This window comes from Sardina pilchardus, chromosome 15, assembly GCF_963854185.1.
Source record: "Sardina pilchardus chromosome 15, fSarPil1.1, whole genome shotgun sequence".
Taxonomy (NCBI): domain Eukaryota; kingdom Metazoa; phylum Chordata; class Actinopteri; order Clupeiformes; family Clupeidae; genus Sardina; species Sardina pilchardus.
In genome coordinates, this window is record NC_085008.1 from 6,217,099 (window position 1) to 6,237,098 (window position 20,000).

A 20,000-nucleotide genomic window follows, 5' to 3' on the forward strand; every position below is an offset into this window, starting at 1 on the left:
TGCATGTGTGCCCGTATGTGTGTGTTTGTATGTGTTTGTGTGTGCGTGTGTGTGTTGAGGTATGTGTGTGTGTGCGTTTGTGTGTACAAGTGAGTGTGTGTGTGTGTGTGTTAGCAATGTGATGGTGTAAACAGTGTCGACCCTGGCTCTGACTGTCATTCCTGGAGCTGGGGCCTCTGCTGGGTTAGGGTCCGTGGAGGGCCCTCTAGCACACACAATCTCATACACAGACACACACACACACACACACACACACACACACACACACACACACACACACACACTCCCATACAAATACACAGGCCAAGTAATGGCACTGGAGGGGCTCTGGCCCGCAGCCAGGAACATTCGTTTAACACAACAATGAACGGACCTTTCAAAAATATTTGCACAACCACACATGTAAACACACACATGAATACGCTCTCTCCATCACTGTATCGTTCTCTTTTTCTCTCTCCCTCTTTCAAACACACACACACACACACACACACACACACAAAACTACACTCACAAACACACAGGCACCCACCACACAGCCACCCACCCACACACACTCACAAACACACACCCACACACACATACTGTCTTACATAAATCCTTCTTTGTTTGTCCCTAATTGAAAAGTTAATGAGATAAGCCAGTGTGTGTTTGTGTGGGGTGGCAGGGGGTGCTGGGAGAAGAGACCAGGCCAGCAGTGCTACGAGGAACGATAAATACAGCGCCATGCCGCCTCCTCTGAAATGGCCTCCAGATGTCTGTCTCCTTGAGCTCAGAGGGCACCACACACACACACACACACACACACACACACACACACACACACACACACACACACCAAGCAGCACACATGGACATCCTCCCTCTCTGACCTCACAGGTTGTAATCTTGGGGGGTTGGGTGTCTGTGTGTGTGAATGTGTGGTGTGTGTGTGTGTGTGTGTGTGTGTGTGTGTGTGTGGGCGGGTGGGTGTGTGTGTTTGTGTGTGTGAATGTGTCTCTTACCCTCTCCAAACTTTCCACATCAGCACGGAATCCAGATAGCAGCGGAACCTCCAGGACGGCCATGTTGGACGAGCCTGAGTGTAGCCACCTGCAGAGACAAACAGATAGAGAAGTTGAGAGAGAGAGAGAGAGAGAGAGAGAGGGAGAGAGGCATAGAGAGAGGGATAGAAAAGGGAGATACACAAGAAGAGAAAGAACTGCCAGGGAATCATGAATGACATACCACCCAAACTAAAATACTCCTGCTGAATTAGTCAGCTGAAACAGAAACCTCATTATCGTGCAATTAAAGTGCTCACCCCGCTCTCACAGTCACAGCTCAGAGCACTACTTTTACTACAGCCTTGTGGGTCTGTTACAAATCTTTATTTGACATTTAGTAGACGTGTAAAGAACGTTATGTGTACATCTGGCAAACCGACAGCATGTGCTCCATGAAACTTCAGGAGACCTACATCATGCATTACGCTACTCCTGGCTACTTCCTGCCAGCCCAGCGCGGCCGGTCGGTCGGTCGGTCGGCTACCTTGCGCAGGCCTCCAGGGTGACGCGGTAGTCCAGGTGGTCCTGGTGCGCGGCCGGGTCCTCGTCATCGCTGGGCGCCCGGCGCTTGCGGCTCAGCTCGGAGCGGTTGTCGGCGCGGGAGCGGGCGCGGGCCGAGGGGTGGCGTGGGGGCGGCGAGGGATGGCGCTCGCGATCGCGCCGGGGCTCCTTCAGGTCCACCTTCAGCTGGAACGCCGGCTTGGCCACGGGGTCCGGCACGTTGTAGGAGACGTCGATCTGAGAGAGAGACGGAGACAGGAAGTCCATGTCAATTGTTGTCATTATTAATATTAATGTCTAATCATTTGATGTGATTACTGCTTTGGCAACATTGTAACACTTACAGCCATGCCAATAAAGCTCTATGAATTGAAAAAAAAAAAAAATTGACAGGAAGTCATGGTGAGTGCATAATTTCGTTCATTTAAAAGCAAATTGAATCAGATCATTCAGTGTGTCTACTTCCTTTCCCTTCTCTCATTCTCCTGTATAGTATACAATACAGCATCCTTTTAAGGGTGCTATTATAATTGCTATACTGAAAGTATAGAGTAGACCTCTTACAGACCACCAGTCATCTTATATTCTCAGTGTCTGTATCTGTGACTGCATACCTGATTACTCCTGACTCCAGGCAAAAGAGAGATAGAGAAAGAAGTGTGCGTGTGCGCACAAACACACACACACACACACACACACACACACACACACACACACACACACACACAGATTGGACAGATAAAGGTGAGAGGAACAAGAGGCAGACATGGTGCTACGTCTCTAACATACTCACACACACTCTGCCCCCAGGTTAAGGTCCTACAGCTCGAGGGTCTTAACTGTGGCTGCCTTATAAAGACCTCGGGGCCTAAATCAGTCTCCTACGGGGTCTTGGCAGCCATGTCAGCACTACAAGGGGGGTGGAGGGCATTCTGTACCCCCCTCCAATGGGCACCTGGCAGCAGAAGGCCTGTGAGATTGGAGATCTGCTCTCTTAGGCATGGAGAGTACAGCGTGTTCTGCAGACGCGGATCCTTCGGGGAGTACCTGGCCTGTGGCTGCTTGAGAGCCCTGGCTTGAAAGAGCCTTTTGTTTGTCAAAGCGACAAGGTAAAGGGGAAAACAGCATTCTATCCAAGGGGGTCAGAGTAATTGGGAATGAACAATCCCCTGGTGTCCAATTGCCTAAGTTTTACCAGATCTCCCAACAGTTACGGGAAGGAATTTGTACATTAGCGGGAGTGAGTCATGGAAATGGAGCTGGTTTTCTCTACAGAGAGAGAGAGAGAGGGAGAGAGGGAGAGAGAGAGAGAGAGAGGTGAGCGTACCTGCATGAGACAGCAACCTTCTCCTTTAGCGCTGACAAACAGGCCTGTGGGGATGCTGGGAATCTGAGAGGGCACGAAAGATGCAAATATTAATAATTCTTCATTTTCTCTTAAAAAATTAATCTTTTTTTTTCATAATGGTGGTTCTTGTAAACTACTGAAAATCAAAACTTGTGCACTTCTCTATGGTCATTTTAAAGCAAAAACATAAATCAAGTCATCCACACCCAAGGAAATACATTCGTGACCTGACATTGCCATTAGCAAGTTCTACTTGTTGAGTAACAGGCGCAAGTCATGCAGCACACCCAGTGTATGGGGCCAAATGCAACAGCCAATCAGGAAGCAAGGTCATAGGCCAAGGCAGGGCTCGGTGATGACGCAAATGTTGGTAACCCTGCATTACCTGCCCTTTGGGCATGCAGCCTATGCTACTGACCTGGGAACAGGCCATATATCTCAGACATGTGTGCACTGCACACACACTATATGTTACCCTCAATCCTGTGCATGCAAATGCACAAAGGCACCACTAAACATCATCATCAAATCAACACTTACCCAAGCACACACACACACACACACACACACACACACACACACACACACACACACACACACTTACAGTCATGTTTCACTGAAACATGTACTGTAACCTCATTCCCCCTAAGACAGCCCCCCCCCCCCCCCCCCCCTCCTCCCCCCAGGTGTGGACAAGCGGTGCGCCCTGCTTGACTGCAGCTATGAGCTCGACTTTTCCACTTGGGGGTCAAAGGTGAGCGGAGCGCGTGTGCGGGTGGGTGTGCGTGTCCCAGGGGGCAGGGAGCAGGGAGGTCAGGGTGTATGGGGGAGGGAGGGAGGGGGGGGTCAAGGGGGGGGCGCTGCATGCTGACCCAGTGATGTCATGGTGGCAGACAAATGGGCCGAATCTTAAGAGCGGACAGAAGTCACGCGTGACGCGCGCACATGGGAGGGCTGTGATGGTTTATGTGTGCGAGCCCCGTACTGTGCGCCAGCATGCTAACAGGCCGCGCTGGGACTGGTGTGTGTTTGGCTGTTTAGGCACGGACCAATGGGAGAAGCGCTGTGGTCCTACATTAGGTGACATATTGGAAAGCACAGACATACACACACCTACTCCAAAATTAAACATGGAATATAGTATTTCAAACCAATGTCGTTTTTATGCGAGTGTGTCTGTGCATGTGTGAATGTCTGTTGATGACCACAGCACATGTTCATGGATGTGTTTATTCACAGCTGAGTATGTGTTTGTGTGTGTGTATAGGTGTTTGATGACTGCAGTGTGTGCGTTCCTCCAGCAGGGGTCCCCGCTCGGTGGCAGAGGGGGGGGTGGGGTGGGCTTAGTACCGTGGCGCTCTGCAGGATCTTCTTGTTGTCCCTCTGCAGCTCGAAGGTCTCCTGGAAGTCCAGGTTGGTGGAGGCCAGCGAGATGGTCAGGTTGACGCCGCCCACGTAGGACAGGATGGCGTACTCCGAGAGCGCCTGCAGAGCCACGCACGTGTCCTGCCAGGGGAGAGAACCACAGGGACCGTCAACACTACCGCCCCCTCAGATACCTGACAAAGCCATCACCACTAACACAGACTCAGACACAGATGCACAATGTTATCATAATGTAATCAATCACACAGAAGCACAGGGTCATGGACATGGCTTCAAAATCTCTGTCTTATCTGTGGAGATTTTCATTGCAGTTCTGTTTCAGTGTCTTAATCTATGTACGGGACACCAGCCCCTAGACAGAGTAACTACAGAGTGAGTGTTGGTTGTTTAGAGGATGGAGATGGAGGTGGATGGGGCACCTGGGTGGAGGAGAAGCCCCCCAGGGCGTTCCTCTGCTGGGAGAGCCACTTGACCACGGGCAGGGCGGAGGCCACGTCCCCCAGCAGGGTGTAGGTGAGCAGGCCGTACGCCGTCATCTCCACCTCCGCAGACACCACTGAAGGATAGAGGGAGGAGGCGAACGACAAAAAGAGAGAGTGAGACAATGGAGAGGGGACACAAGCTAATGCTCCTGTCAGTTCATTTTTGGACAAAAGTTGTGTTCGGCATGGTGAGAGTGGCTTACCTGACTGTGAGAGTCCATCACTGAAGCCCATGAAGGTGTCCTCATCGGTGACAGTGCTTCCAGTGAGGCTCCAGTGAGTGAAGCCATCTGAAGAGAGACACAACAAACACATGAGGACAGATACAGAGGCCCAGATTTCAGCATTTTAGAGGTTAATTACATATAGTAAATCACCAAGCCTAACCAATCAAAAAGGTCCTTAACCGCAACAGCAATCACACGCAAGCACTTCAAGCCAACAACCTATGTCTTAATACTACAGATATCATGTACAATGTTCATCCAGATATTTCAGCTACCCTTATAGTTTAAAATGTGCACACACACACACACACACACACACACACACACACACACACACACACACACAGACACACAGAGGCGGTATATTACCCTGAGTAATGGCCATGTGGTTGAGGCGGCGGAGGGCGAGGGGTGCGTAGGGGCTCCTCAGCAGGGCGAGGGCATAGGCCAGCAGGGCCGTGGTGTAGGGGTCATCTGCAGAGTACGTGTTACTCTCCAGGAAAGCCTTGGCTCTGGCCACCGCAAGCTTCTCCTCCTAACACAGGCAGCGCACAGCACACACCCACACACTTAAGTTAATCTGAACTTCATCTTTAGTTTTACTTAACTTCACTTTGTACTGACCTACTGGCATTTAACTGTAACTAAGGATTTCATGGCAGAATTTTTTTTTTTTGTTAATCATTCTGATTTGAAGGTTTCAACCTCTACAACACAAAAGCAATACACATTAACTGAAGAAAAAAGAAAAAACAATGGACGATGAGTGAGGGCATTTCCACAATGACGGCCTTGGCCTTCCAGGGACCTGGGGAGATCTGTCTCTCCAGGAGTGTGTGTGCAAATTAGGACCATGGAAAGGAAAAGAAAGGAAGAGGGGGGAAAAACGGAGGTTTCTCACTAGTGCGTTTCATGCCTTTCCCTCTGAAACAGACATAAAAGCCAAGCGCGGAGATGTTTGAGATGGTTTCACCGTGACACCGACTCCCCAGCCTCCCAGACCTCCAGGCTGACAGACTTATCAACAAGTGCGAATGGGTTTTCCTCTGGTTGCCATGGCCACGGGCACTTTCATGTCTTCCAGATGTATTCTCTTCCTGCGCGAGCTGGATAATAGTCCTCAACAGCCACTCACTCTAATGTGAGCACTCGTCTTTTAATTAGGAGTGCCGAGGAGCAAGAGGAAGGAGGCTCGCTTTGATGTGAAGTTGACGTATCCTTTGACTATGTGTTCAATGGGGAAGGCAAAGTTGAAATCCTTCCACAGATCTCTAAAGGATACAGTAGCACTAGAGAGAAAGACTAAAAGCAAGGTTGAGACCAGGGCCAGTGGGATCAACAATTTCTGCCATCGTCCTCTACAAAAAAAATCCTTTACCAGTCAGTGTTCAGCAAGTGAATGTTTTATGGGCCCATTTCTTTAACTCGTTCAGAGGAAGCAATGTTGCCGATTTCATATCATCTAAATCATATGAAAAGACAACAGATGTAATACTAAAATTCTACTAAGGAATGTGAACTCTTAGATCCTTTGTCACGTTCTGTTTAACTGCGATAGCACTTAACTCGACGTGATAGACTGAAAGAATGACAGGTTGACTCCTAGGTGACTCCAAAGGGAAGGCAGAAGGCTGAGGTGCCGTAAACAGGAATGTGAGAAATGATGTTTGCTCCGAGGAATCCATTACCTTGTTTCATTATCATAAATCTTTAATCCGACCAGAGTGGTTTGATATTAGATATGATTAAATTACCATCAGAGGGAGTAAAAAAAAACAGCGCACAAGCTTTGCCAAGAAAGCATCCATCTTCTGAAACACGAAGGGGTGAACTTTTAAACTTACAACTCTGATAAAAACCTTGAGGTGATGATAGGGGGAGGGTGTTAGTGCCTGCGAATGCTCACTTCAAAGAGGGCTCTCTCTCTCGTTCTAAGGCTGTGTGTGCTCTAGCTGAGGTAGAGTGGGCTTTGGTATCTCATACTCTCGTCCTCTCCGATGGGCAGTGGCCACAGGGTGACTCTGGGTGAGCTTCTGTTGAACATTCTAGAATCTCTCACCTCAGTGTCGATTCCGGTCTCTAGCAGGGCGACCACCACATAGGCAGTCAGAGAGATCTTCCCGTGGATGCCTCCCTGCAATTCAAATACCAACTTGTGTTAGAACCCTACTCTTCATAGCATTATAAACTTCAGCAGTTCACAAGTTAGCGTTTCACAAACGTTTATGGGTCTTCAAAAATCCTCATAAACTAGCAGAAATATTCTTCTTCAGCTAGATAGTAGGCTGTGCAATCTAAAGGAAATATGTGTTCTCGGAGGCCAAAGGAAGACACAATCTAAACTAAGACAGGCCTGGGGGCTCTGGCTGCCACCAGAATGTGGTGAGGTTATAAACACATTGCCCCCCCAGTGAGCCCATGGCCCGTGGCAAACTCAAAACACAATCTCTGTCACTAAAAAAGGAAACCTCACTTGTCAAGAGAACAAGGTGTGCACGTAAGGCCTTGGAGGTGTACCTGCAGGTCTTTGTTGAGGATCCTGCCCATGGCGGGGAAGGAGCCCTCGTCTTTCTGGTGAGCGATGAGCCAGGCTTTGGGAGCCCGCAGCTCCTCGGGGTCGATGAAGATGAAGCCCCGCGACTGGGCGAAGGACTTGAGCACAAACGCCGTCAACCTGACAGGAAAACACCCGCACTATTAGCACTGTTTATGATGGATCCGTTTTATTGTTTTTCCATGGCACATTAACCCATCTGAAAGACTAAGATCTAATTTTATGCGAAGGGAAAGTATTTTCTTTTTAACGCGATGACATTCGGAATTGAGTCATGGCAAAATGGGCCGCGTACCTCCTGTGCAGGAACAGACCCATAAAAATCTCCTCTAGCTTTTTTTACGCACTTAGGAAGTATGGAGACGTTGATGATCTTGGGGCCAGGCCTCCATCAACACAGGATCTCGCAGCTGTTCCCATCCCAAGAATGTGATATTTAACAATGCCAAATCAAGTATGTTTCTGCCTGCCTGGATGTTTCGAGCGCATTCCATTCCAGTCTGGGTTCCTTGTGAATCCTGTGAAATGGGATTCCTCGATGGTGAGGGAAGGGTGCCCGAGGAAGCCCCAGGGAATGGGGCCGGGGAGAACTGATGACTCACTCCGCACACTATAACCCCCAAAGCTATTAATTATGCTTCTGTCATAAACACCCAACCCAAAACAACTGTCTGTTTACTCAAACAGAACCAACTAGACAACTGCTCACACACCAAACCCCTAAACAACAATATAGCGTCTACACACCAGAACCATCACACATCTGATCATAGAAATGTAGTATAATTGATTTTAAGGCTATATACTGTATATACTGACTATACAATCAAACCTTTCTCCAAAAAGCTGTATTACTTTGAGTAATCTCTGAATTGTTTTATAGGGTATATGCTTGGTCATACCATCCAGACAGTGAGAACATCTCCCCACAAGTACCCATGCATAATTTATGAGTGGCTGACCAGTCAGATATAAACACATAGAGTTGCTATCTTAAATCTCATAAATGTCATGTAGGGTACTGGTGATTAAAAAGGCCCACCACACTACCAAGCAAGCCACCACAACACCAGCCCACCACAACAATTACCCACACACTGCCCTCAGCAAGACCTGGAGACTCTGTGACTGCACTACCATTACAGCATTCTCCACACCACTGCCAAACCATGAGGCAAACTTCCTTCTCTTACACACACATAAACACACGCACACACACACACACACACACACACACACACACATGCACACACACACTGAGAAAGAGAGAGTGGGAATAATTTAAGATAAACAGGGTAATTCTTTTTCTTAAAAAAAAAAAAAAAAAAACCACATCAGGGTCGGAACTGGGAGAGCAGGCCAGCGTTGAGGAGGCGGAAAAAGGACCTCATAAAGGAGGCTATTAAATCTTCTCTTGCTGGTCCTGGAACTTGTGGCTCCCCGGGGAGAGCCGCGAGCAGGAGCCCAAAGTCGGCAGGAATTTTTATAATGTTAAGTAATACCGCGGCAACACTGTGTCACCGGCTTTAACAGCCTGGCTGACCGCAGAGGTGCCGCGGAGCATAGAGATGATTGAGAGGGCAGGCAAGCGCCAGCGACAGCTATGCTACCTCAGGCTCACTCAGGAACACTGGACACACACACACACACACACACACACACACACAGATGTATACATATTCACACATACTTACTTACACACACACTAACACAGTCACAGTTATATTCACACATACTTACACAAACATCTGCCCTCTTAACGTTTTCTTGTTTTATGCTGAGGTGTGGAGTTGAACAACAAGGGCCTATAGGTGGCCTTAATGTGCTGTGCCATAAAAAATATATGCAAAAGATACAGAGAAACATCTTCTTGTTGTTTAAGGTTTCCTACAGGTGAGTTTTGAGAGGGGAGCCAGCGATGACCTTGTGTGTTTGTGAGGACACTTAGTGACTCATGTATGTTTCAATTCAGTTTGTAACTGCAAATACCATGAGAAAGAGGCTAACGGCAAAAGTAGCCATTCTGCCAAAGTCATAACAAAGCACTTTGTTTCAAAGTAAACTGAGAGATAGGAGTCTATTCTGAGGCATACTACTCCGTAGGCTCCTCATAGCTCGGCTCCATTATGCTGCGATTCCAAGCCGGGACCCTTGGCCTGCATTCCTTATCTAATGACTCCCATTCGGCCTGTCCTCCAAGGTGCAAGCATCGTGCAACCTCGAACATCTCCCATCTGTGTTTACCCCAAACTGGGGTATTAACCTGGTTACAGAGTGTGGGACGGGGGGACGGGGGGGGGGGGGGGGGGGTTGAAGAGGTGTGGCTGGGGGAAGGACAGAGGGGTTTGTGGGGGAGGGGAAGGGGGGGGTGCAAGTTATGGGATCCAGATGGGAGAAGCATGGGTGCAGTGCCACGTCAGATCTCTCAGATTACAGCTAAACACAACGTTCCCCACCATCCCCAGAAGAAGAATCCCCGAACGCGAGCTCATCCTCGAAGAGCTCACATGAAACTCTCGTGGAGTCTCACTTTTCCTCCTCCTGCTTGTGTAGGTGTTCTATCCTAGATGAGGTCAGCGATCAAATTAGTGTTGTAGGCCTTGGCTTCCATAAGAAGTACATATTAAAACCCTGGCTTTTGTTGCCGCGGCCAATCCGCTCATTACGCCGAGCAATTTCCTCCCCAATACATTTTTACAGCCTGGAATACATTAACACTGCATTAGTGCCCGCTGTTTGGCTGGCACGGGCACTGCCAGGCTAACGACCCGCGCTGGAGTCCAAACAACAGCCGAGTTGTTCTGACATATAAACACATTGCTCTTGGATTAATAAAGCCTTGCATGAGGCTGCGCTGGGCTGTGTGTCACCAGCGAGTGAAGCAGAGCCACACAACAAACTTCACTCACAGAGGCAGGATGTTGTTTTCTTTTTTATTCCTCCACTCACCACGAAAGGAGACGGTTCTTCATCAGGATCTAGCGCAGGCTGTACACTTCTACCCATAATTCCTTTGAACCTGGTCTGTAGCAACAGGTTTTACACCAAAACCGTTCATCTCAAAGAACAATTTTGTTGGCTTTGTTTTGGCTCAGAGCTGCTAACTTTCATCAGAGGATTATTACAGTTAGCTTTGAAGGTTTGGGTCTGTGGCTTCTGCAGTGGCCAAAGAAACATCTCTCTGATATTCAAGGCCTTCCTCACAGAAACCTAGGGCTATGGAAGCATGGTGCATTGCCAGTGGTAATGGGGTGGGGGGGGGGGGGGGGACAATCTAGAGCACTAATTGTTGAGAAAGAAATGTGTCCTACTTTCCTCCACTCTCAGGGAGCCCCAGGGTACCTTCCTTGAGTTTTTCCTACCTGTGACAAGAGGGTGAATTATAGCCCCCTATGCCCCCACGTGAGAATGGGGAAGGGGGCGCAAATTTTAGAAGTGAGGGTCTTAGTTACAGCCAAAGGGGGAACACGGTTGACTGGGGAGATCCCTCACCCTATTCCACCCGCCCCCTGACACACACACACACACACACACACACACACACACACACACACACACACACACACACACTCCTCCATTCCTCCCTGAAAAATAAAAACAGCAAATAAATCTGTCTGGGCCCCGCGCTGGGAGACCGGGAGCTCGCTAATTAGGAGTTTGTGTACGATTCTCTGGGGCGTCATAATCCCGCCTATTTTACAGTCAACAACTCAGACGCGCTTCGGCAGCCCTGACCCCGCGCCCCACCTCAACCCCCCCCCACCCCACGCGTCTCTCCGTCTAATGCATGTGGCGTCTCCGGCTGAGGGCAAGTGCATTAAAACCAGCCCCGAATTCGCGAGTCCAAAACGCAGCGCAGCTCATACGCGCTCCCTTGAGAGCGTCTGCGAGATGGTTTCAATCAACCGAAATAATAGCCGATCAAAAAAACCAAAATGGATTGCGCCACTGACAACGGCTGTGGCTGCGTCGCTGTTGTTTTTGTTGTTGTTGGGATTCTCGCACGCTACGGGCACACGCAAAAGCGAGCGACACACTCACGCTTCCCAGACTTCTCACGGTTCCACCCAGAGCGGCGGCGGTCTGGAGTCTGTGTGAGGGGACTGTATAACTCATGCTGCTGTAGTGTGTAGTGTGAGGGGGTGTGAGGGGACTGTATAACTCATGCTGGGGTAGTGTGAGAGGGCCATCATAAGTCATGATGTTAATGGGTGACAGAGTGATGGGCAGCTTGGAGAAGGGGCCAGGGGAAGGTGGTGTGTGTGTGTGTGTGTGTGTGTGTGTGTGTGTGTGTCTCTATCTGTGTGTGTCTGTGTGTGTGTGTGGGGGGGGGGGGGGAGTGAGGCTCACCACATGCTCCCAGAGGAGTCCCTTTCCCCGAAGGCGCTGTACGAGCCATCCTGACGCTTGTAGGTCAGCTGCCGCTGGTAACCTGTGGGGAGAGAGACAGCCAGGGGCTCAGGCTAATAATACCAGGCATCGCCACGGGCTCAGGGATGTTTTGACACACAAAAATGTGTGAAATGGGCTACCCCTGCAAGACATTAGCTAGTATGGGTGTGTATGGGTGAGTGTCTGTGTGTACTGTCTCTCTCTCATGGCTCTTTGTGTATGTTCATTTGAATCCCTTTTATACTGTGACACAGCACAGCATGCATGACCCAATGCCTTGTGGCCGGTAACAGAATGTGTTGGCATGGGGGTGTGGACGTTGTAAAAAGTCAACAAGGAGCATGCACAATCCCTCGAGTAAACTCCAGTAGGTGCTGGACAGAAAAAACAGTGTGTAACAGTCTTCTGATGAAGTGCTTAGGCCCCAAAACATCACCTCAAAGGTGGAAAGCCTTTAAAGCTAGTTGGAAGCAGCAACTGGACTCCATGCTTTTTTACATTGCCAGTGTATGTTGGCGTGGATGCGAGTACCTTGTAGCAAGTAGTCCGTGGCTTCAGTCTCCACCTCTGTGCTCAGCTGGTGGGTCTTCTGCAAGTACCTCAGCACAAAGACGTTAGGGGCGAAGTGGATCATGTTCTGCTCTCCACAGCCGAAGGGCAGCCGCAGCAGTCGGTCCAGGTTGTTGAGGGTGGGACCCATCACGTCTCCTGCAGCACAAAGATTGAAGAACATCACATCAGATGTTACATTACATGACCGAGAAACCTCTTCTCAATTTTACGTTGTGTTCAGTTTTCCAAGAGTTTCTCAAGTATGTCTCTGGAAAATGGATCTACAGTATCTATCTTCCTTTCAACACTGTCTGATGCAAAAACACATGTAGAAAAGGTAAAGACAGATACTAAACTCAGTTCAACCGTTCTCAGCATGAGACCTCTTGTTCAGTGCCAGTTTGAATTAGCTCACTCAAGTTTTAAGAGATCCCTGTTTGATGGCAAAAGAGGAACCAAGTCTGACTACAGACCGACTTCCTCCAGTCCTTCAAAGACACCTCTCATTCCCACTGAAATGGAGCTCTGTGGCCAATCAATCATACGGAGGCCTGGGATAAACCTGATGATGAAAAGCTTCTCAAGATCACATAAACTTTGCCCGCAGTAAGACAAGCACAACATCTACAGTATAATAATGTAAGTGACATTGATGGAGCCAAAAGCAGTAAGTGCAGGGTGTAGTGTGTGTGCTTGACTTCATTCAGATAAACAACCCCATTAGACCAAGAGAGGGACTTGGCACACAAGTAATACACCAAAACACTAATAATATCCCAAGGGACACAAATATTATATCTACCATAAACCATTTTTGGACACAGTGCAATCCAGTTATTTCCAGAGGTATTACCAGAACACGTTGCTCGGGGGACCAAAACACACACAGATGGGGAGGCCACAGTGGCCGACGCTGTGTCCCCAGAAAGGAAACTCTCCCCTCACCCATCACGCAAAAAATGCAGACAAAATCACCCCCAGTCTGCCCATTAAGAATACTTTCTCCTCACAAATCACGCATAACTACGGCCCAGCGAGAGTTTAAAACATGCTCATGAGACTATGTAGACTTTTAAAACAGATTATTTTTATTAGCCACTGAGGAAGAACCTTTTCTAGTAATTTGAGTGAGAAAGTATTTTGGATATGGAAATCGTAACAAAGAAAACTGGATCCTTCTTTATCTTTAAAAAGTATATTGGCAATTCTGCAGATATGGCCAGCATAGGTTTCCCCCAAATAATGAATACATGTGCATAGTCAAAATGAGATATTCCCACCATCTTGAAAAGTTTCTCTAAATTTATTACAATTTTGCGATGGTGTAGTGGATGCCTGTAGCTGAAATGACACTGAATAACCCCATTGTTTATCTACTTGGGTAAAAGCTATCATAGAGTAAAGACTGAGTTACTTTAATTATCCCTGAAGTATTCAGCATACAGCTGTTATGAAGCGTCTTCCATAGAAACCCAGGTGCAAGCCAGACACATTCCCTCGTTTGAAAGAGAAGCGGTTTCAAGTGTTTGTGTGGGTGCAAGTGTGCTCCCTCTCTCTCCTCACCGATCATGGAGGCTGTCGCTCGTTCGGACCCTGCCACCACGTTGTGCGGGACGCCCAGAGTGAAGGCCTCGTTGTGATTCTCATCTGCCTCCTCCTTACGCCAGATCTTGAACTCGCCGACGGAGCCCCAGCCCGTGGAGAAGCCGATGTGCCGCACCTGGCCCGGTAGAGGGCCGGCCCACTGCACGATGATGGACTCGTTGGAGGGCTGATTGCCATGGCCGACCTATGAGGAGATAGACCATAGATCTCAGTGGTCACAAGAGATTGCAATTCAACAAGGATGATATGATCACAAGAGACCTCAGATCACAGAGATCACTGTAATTTCCCCTTGGGGATAAATAAAGTATCTATCTATCTATCTATCTATCTATCTGTCTATCAATCTGTCTATCTATCTGTCTATCAGTCAAATAATCACAAATGGCTCTTTTGACGCCACTAAAAATGATAATGCTACTGACCAAGGAAAACCTGGTCTAAAGTAAAATGTGCAGTTCTACACATTTATTTTGAGAGCGTACTGTGAAGAATTCCCTGGCAACATCATGCAAAGACTGTGCTTGTGTGCTTGGATGAATGTTCTTAGGATTTGTATTACTGTAAGTCAAGTGAATGTTATTGGGGTAAGTGTTGCTTTTTTCAGGCTGTTTTCCATTGTAACCCCTTGTCAGTCAGTGGTGTTTTGTCTTGTTTGTTTTGTCGTTGCCTACGAGTTCAAATACTAGGCGTGCAGCCGTGTAGCCGTGTAGGCATGCAGACGCGTGTATGCTCTGCTCGTCACAAACACATATGTTTTAGCAAAGCAACCTTTAGTGGAACCCTGCTATTGGTCACGCGTGCAAGCAGATTCCTTCTGCAGAGATGCGCTCACTTGTCGTCATACTACCGACATACCATGGTCTTCTGTGCTCCTTGGTCTTAAAGGGAATGGCATATGGCACTCTCATTGGATTAATGGATTTTACGCCCAAAACATACCCATGATTAATTAAGAAACATAAGAACAACCCTGTTGAATCATACGCCTGGTGTCTGATCAATTATCCGACTGTCAAACTAGCAAAAATGGACTGGACACGCCTTAAATGCGTTTAAACCACACACATCAGCCCATGCATTTTAGAAGAAAATAAAAAATAGGGCCCCAGATCTCAGAGATCACAAGAGATCACATGATCATTCAGATGAAACGATCACAAGAGACCTCAGGGTCACAGTAATCCGAGAACACGGGGATCTCAGGTCGCGGAGATCTGCGATCTCAACAACACCACACAGGCTCAGAACAAAAACATGGCAGCAGTACAGAGAAGCGTTGCAGTGTGGTGTGGGAGGGTCTCCGAATGCTTAACCCCTCTCAAACCCCAAATCACCCCCCCCCCCCCCCCCCTACTCCTCCCCACTCCCCCCCCCCTCCGCCCAGGAGACAGCTGCCTGCCATCCCTCCTTCTTTTTGTTCACACGTCCACCCCACTCCTTCCCTCATTCCCTTCATATTTCCTCCTTTCAGTCACTTTTTCCAGGCCTCCATTAGCTCTCATTCCATTGACCTGAGTCGACCAAAACAGGTGAAGGCAATATGTCTGACAACACAAACCAGCTTACAGTTTGGCTCCGGACAGACTCGCGTCTCTGCTGCCAGCGTGATTGCTTTCACCTCCTGTTACCCCATCCTCAAACAAGGAGACCAAAGAATGTGAACGCCACTTTCTCTGCCTTTTAACAGCGGCCTACGGATGCTTTTGTTTTCATTTGGAGTGTTTGCATTGGGAGTTCCTCCTCCTCATCCATATTTCCTTGACAGCTTTGGTGGAGCTGGCTGCTGTTTCTGCTAAGCAGATCTAAGCTGGGTGTGCCAGGGTAGGCCCTCTCTTCCCCAATGCCTTCCAGATTTCCCCCCGTTTGGATACACCCTGGCAAAACAAGCATGCAATTAGCGCATGCCATGTCAGAAATATGCGTTCCCTCATTCAAAGGAAATGAATTCATCATGATCACACTTTAATTCAATTACGCCGCCTGGGAAACCAATTAAATTCCACTTAAAAAGCAGTATAAGGAATATTGCCATTTACAAGGAGTGGAGCTCCATAAAAAAACAAAACAATTGCCAGAAGTTAGCAAACATAAACCTTGGCTTGCTCACCTCATGCCTACATACGTTCACCCCCAACTGCTGTTTCAAATGAACACATACTCCTCTTGGTATTTACACAAATTCCTGGCGGCATTAGATCCGACTCATTACCACATTGGTTGCAGGAGCATGTGAAACGGAACATGGCCCAACAAACACAGGAAACAGGTCAGTGAGACAATAAAACTCCCTGCAAGACCTAATTAAAAGCGTCCCGCTTTTTCGGCGCGCTCTGCGCCGGGGTAACGGCTCCCCGCGGGGGATCGGTGCGGAGCCGGGACCTCAGGATTTACCCCCTCCTCCTCCCCCCCCCCCCCCCCCCTCGTCTCGCTCGCTGAAGGCACCCCCGCACGACGAGCCACGGATCACCTACCGCGGCCCCAGTGACATCAGCCCAGCTCGCCTTGACCTCACGGGTGTGCCACTGGGAGAGAGGGAGAAGGAGACGGAGAGAGAGAGAGAGAGAGAGAGAGAGAGAGAGAGACAGAGAGAGAAGGATGGAGGGAGGGAGGGAGCAGGGCGCCAGAGAAACGCAGGCCGCTAATCATCTCGAGCGTGGACAAGCGAGAGTTCCGTTTCCCTGGCAATGGTCCACAAGCACAGTCAGAAGCCTGTTACCGTGGCGCCTGTCCCCTCTGACCACTCCTGAGACGTATACACGGGACGGCTGCCATGGTAAATCAGTGATAGCCTACTCTGTTCCATTCAAGCCTTCTCCCCCTCAGTCTGCTCTTGTTAAAGCTCATACTGCGCTCCTTAGCGCGATGGCCGAGCTTTCATTTGGTTTTAGCCCTCCTGACTACTCATATCATCCACTACTGAGACTGTACTCCAGCACACACTCCCCCCTCTTGATTACATTCACGTTCATCCTTGAACAGTGAGAGGAAAAAAGCAGATGTCTACATACTGATCTCAAGCTCCCACATAACTCACTGCCTAAGCATGTTTACCCTCCATCTGCATGTACTGTGGACACCTGAAGCTCACAGCGAAGACCAACAACGCGTTGCATGGACATAAAATCATATGGAGCCCTAAACTCAGACAACAGAGTGCCTTTTGCTATCAGCAAACTATTCCTTTGGGACCCCGATGGTAGCCTCTTCTTCGCAGAGAGTCTGGCCTAGCTCCATTGGCAAACATTTATTTCCTGGTTTGTGGACCCTTGTCTGAAGTTTGAATTTATTGGAGTTCAATCGCTAACGTTTGGTAATGACATATGATAACCATGGGGGACACAACGATAACGATAAGCTGCCGGAGTAAACAAAGCTGATCAAGAAAGATGTAAATGAGCGGAAGTGCGTAGTCAGGCGGGGGCCAGGCAACCCCGATGGTGGCTTACTTGCACAACACCGCCCTTCCAGCTGACCCAGAAGCTGCGGAACTCGTCCCAGGAGAGGATGCCTGGCGTGGGGGCGCTGGCCACCGGCTCGCCCATCTTCCCCAGGGAGATCCAGGAGCGCGTGTTCTGTCGCCCACCCAACACGATCTCCAGCATCTCGGCGCTGTCGTGCGGGCTGGTCGAGAGGGCGATGTGGGCATCGTTGTGTGTCTTCACTGCCACCTCGAAGTGGGTCACCTGCGCCGGCCGCTTCACATACTGGTACTCGTACTTGTTGGGTGTGGAGATGTGGATCCGCTCTGCGGAGGGGGGAAGACGGTCGTCAACAAAGTATCACAGTACATCACAGTACTTCAGAATACTCATGAAAACATCAGAGCGGGCAGTTGTCTTGTATTACTCTACATGTATAGACTGACTATCAAGCTGGGACAAATCCATAAGTGTGCTTATGTCGCTAAAGTGAGTGAAGCCCATCTTAGGGTGACATTCTAGATGCAGAGTGCATCATGGGAAATGGGAGGAGGGCATCAGAGTATCTGTGATGTGATGGAAAGATACAGTATGTGGTCTTTTTGGCCCCCATTCAATGCAGCGCTGCCTGGAAGGCGCTTGGGTTAATTGAAGTCGACGATGGGGGTCAAAAAGACCATGAAGCTGATGGACAGATATTCAGAATGGAGAGACTTTAATCAATACAAACCATTGGGGCAGAAGAACACACTGTAGGTGTACTCTCTAGGTAGGCCTTCCGGCTGAAAGAAAGCGAGACACACAGAAGATTTCATAGGCATTAGTCACTGACTGCAAACCTGTCCCATCGCTTAACAAAACAGAAACGTCTCATTGCTGTGCTGTTCTGAGATCAGACGGCCGGGGGTTCCCCACCTCCACTAGCACGCTGCGGCGCACGTAGTCGCTGCCCGCTGGAGCTCGCCGGTCCTCCAGCTCCTCGGGCGTGCGGATCATTTTGGAAGCCTGGACTCCATCGTGGCAGCACCCCGGTTCACTGTAGGCTACTGCGCGAGCTGTCACACCAAACACAGAGAACCGAGAACCGTCACTTCCATGTGTTTGTGTGTGTGTGAGTGTGTGTGAGTCTGGGCGAGTGTGTGTGCGTGTCGGCAACTGTTGATGCAGAAGTTGTTTTGTTTGTTCTGTCAAATGCAATATAATAGACATGGAACACACTGTATTGTGCATGTTAAGTGAAATGATCAAAACAAGTTGTGTCAGCAAAAGCTGGTGTTATGGGTTCCATGCCGACAAGGGCTCATCGGCAAATGATCACAGGCATTCAAGAATGTTTCCGCGCAACTTCAAAAGACGGGACAAATTGACGATGACACATTTTAACGTGACAAGAGGGGACAAAAACAACGGGTCCCTCACAGTTATCAGCCCCAGGGGGCCACAGAACTCTCAGACACACACACACACACACACACACACAAACGTCCACAACTATGGGTGTGCTATATGCATAGGTCCACTAAGGCTACACAAAACACATCTTACAGTACCTGACACTCACAGGTGATGAAGAAACATACAGTCTCTGAAATACACGACACACACACACACACACACACACACACACACACACACCCACACACCCACACACACACACACACACACACACACACACACACACACACACACACACACACACACAGACAGATTCAGTGGGAATCCGTGTTCTCTCAGTTGTGAGCCAAAGCAGCTCATTGTGTGTGTGTAGTGAGAGGGAAGGACAGCAGGGTCAGAGGCAAGACACAGGGGGCCCATTGGCCGGCACTGACCCACAAACTCATCAACGTGCCTCTGGGAGTCATAGAATGCTCCCCTCCCACACCCATCCATACACACACACACACACACACACACACCTCGTCCCCACCTCTGTCCAGAGCGCATCCCCCTCAGGAGGTCCCCTCCCTTACAGTGTAGACCCCCCCCCCTATTCCCCCAGCACACACACACACCCTATTCCCCCAGCACACACACACACACATGTTGGCCTCATCAGTGGGTGCTCTCCCATGCTTTATGGTGTCACATGAAAGTGAGGTGCATGAATGGCCATAATGGTAATCCCCATCATCTATAGGGGTCTCCTAAGCTCTTCCTCTAAACTCAGACTAAGGCTAACAAAGGCTCAGGATAACTGTGCCTGCGATCCAACCTTAAAGGTGGTCTAATCCTTCAACAGTCAGTAGCAAAAAGCATGATTGCTGAACTCAATATATTGTCTGGCAAACTTTTCAAATGCACGTAAAAGCGACTTTTTGCCCTCTGGCATGTCATTTGGGACAAGTGTCTCTGGTAAGCACACCGGCTTTGCGCAGAAGTGTTGATACTTCATGAGCTACTTCTCTGCACACCATTTGTATATGTGTGTGTGTGTGTGTCTGTGTGTCTGTGTGTCTGTGTGTGAGGGTGAGGGTGTGTGTGTGTG

The 20,000-nt window shown here is 49.0% G+C and overlaps 1 protein-coding gene across 2 annotated transcripts in view; it reads right to left on the reverse strand.

Moving 5' to 3' along the window:
- Positions 1-20,000, reverse strand: part of cpamd8 (C3 and PZP like alpha-2-macroglobulin domain containing 8) — a 46,015-nt gene that overhangs the window by 9,772 nt on the left and 16,243 nt on the right. For both annotated transcript variants that reach the window (XM_062556482.1, XM_062556481.1), the window contains exons 22-36: positions 18,431-18,570; positions 18,246-18,297; positions 17,543-17,841; positions 14,052-14,277; positions 12,468-12,644; positions 11,895-11,976; positions 7,508-7,664; positions 7,050-7,124; positions 5,360-5,525; positions 4,967-5,053; positions 4,701-4,837; positions 4,246-4,401; positions 2,875-2,937; positions 1,531-1,784; positions 1,005-1,092 (exon numbers count right to left, since the gene is read on the reverse strand). In XM_062556482.1, the coding sequence (XP_062412466.1) occupies positions 1,005-1,092; positions 1,531-1,784; positions 2,875-2,937; positions 4,246-4,401; positions 4,701-4,837; positions 4,967-5,053; positions 5,360-5,525; positions 7,050-7,124; positions 7,508-7,664; positions 11,895-11,976; positions 12,468-12,644; positions 14,052-14,277; positions 17,543-17,841; positions 18,246-18,297; positions 18,431-18,570 (2,159 nt within the window). The remainder of the gene's footprint in view (positions 1-1,004; positions 1,093-1,530; positions 1,785-2,874; positions 2,938-4,245; positions 4,402-4,700; positions 4,838-4,966; positions 5,054-5,359; positions 5,526-7,049; positions 7,125-7,507; positions 7,665-11,894; positions 11,977-12,467; positions 12,645-14,051; positions 14,278-17,542; positions 17,842-18,245; positions 18,298-18,430; positions 18,571-20,000) is intronic.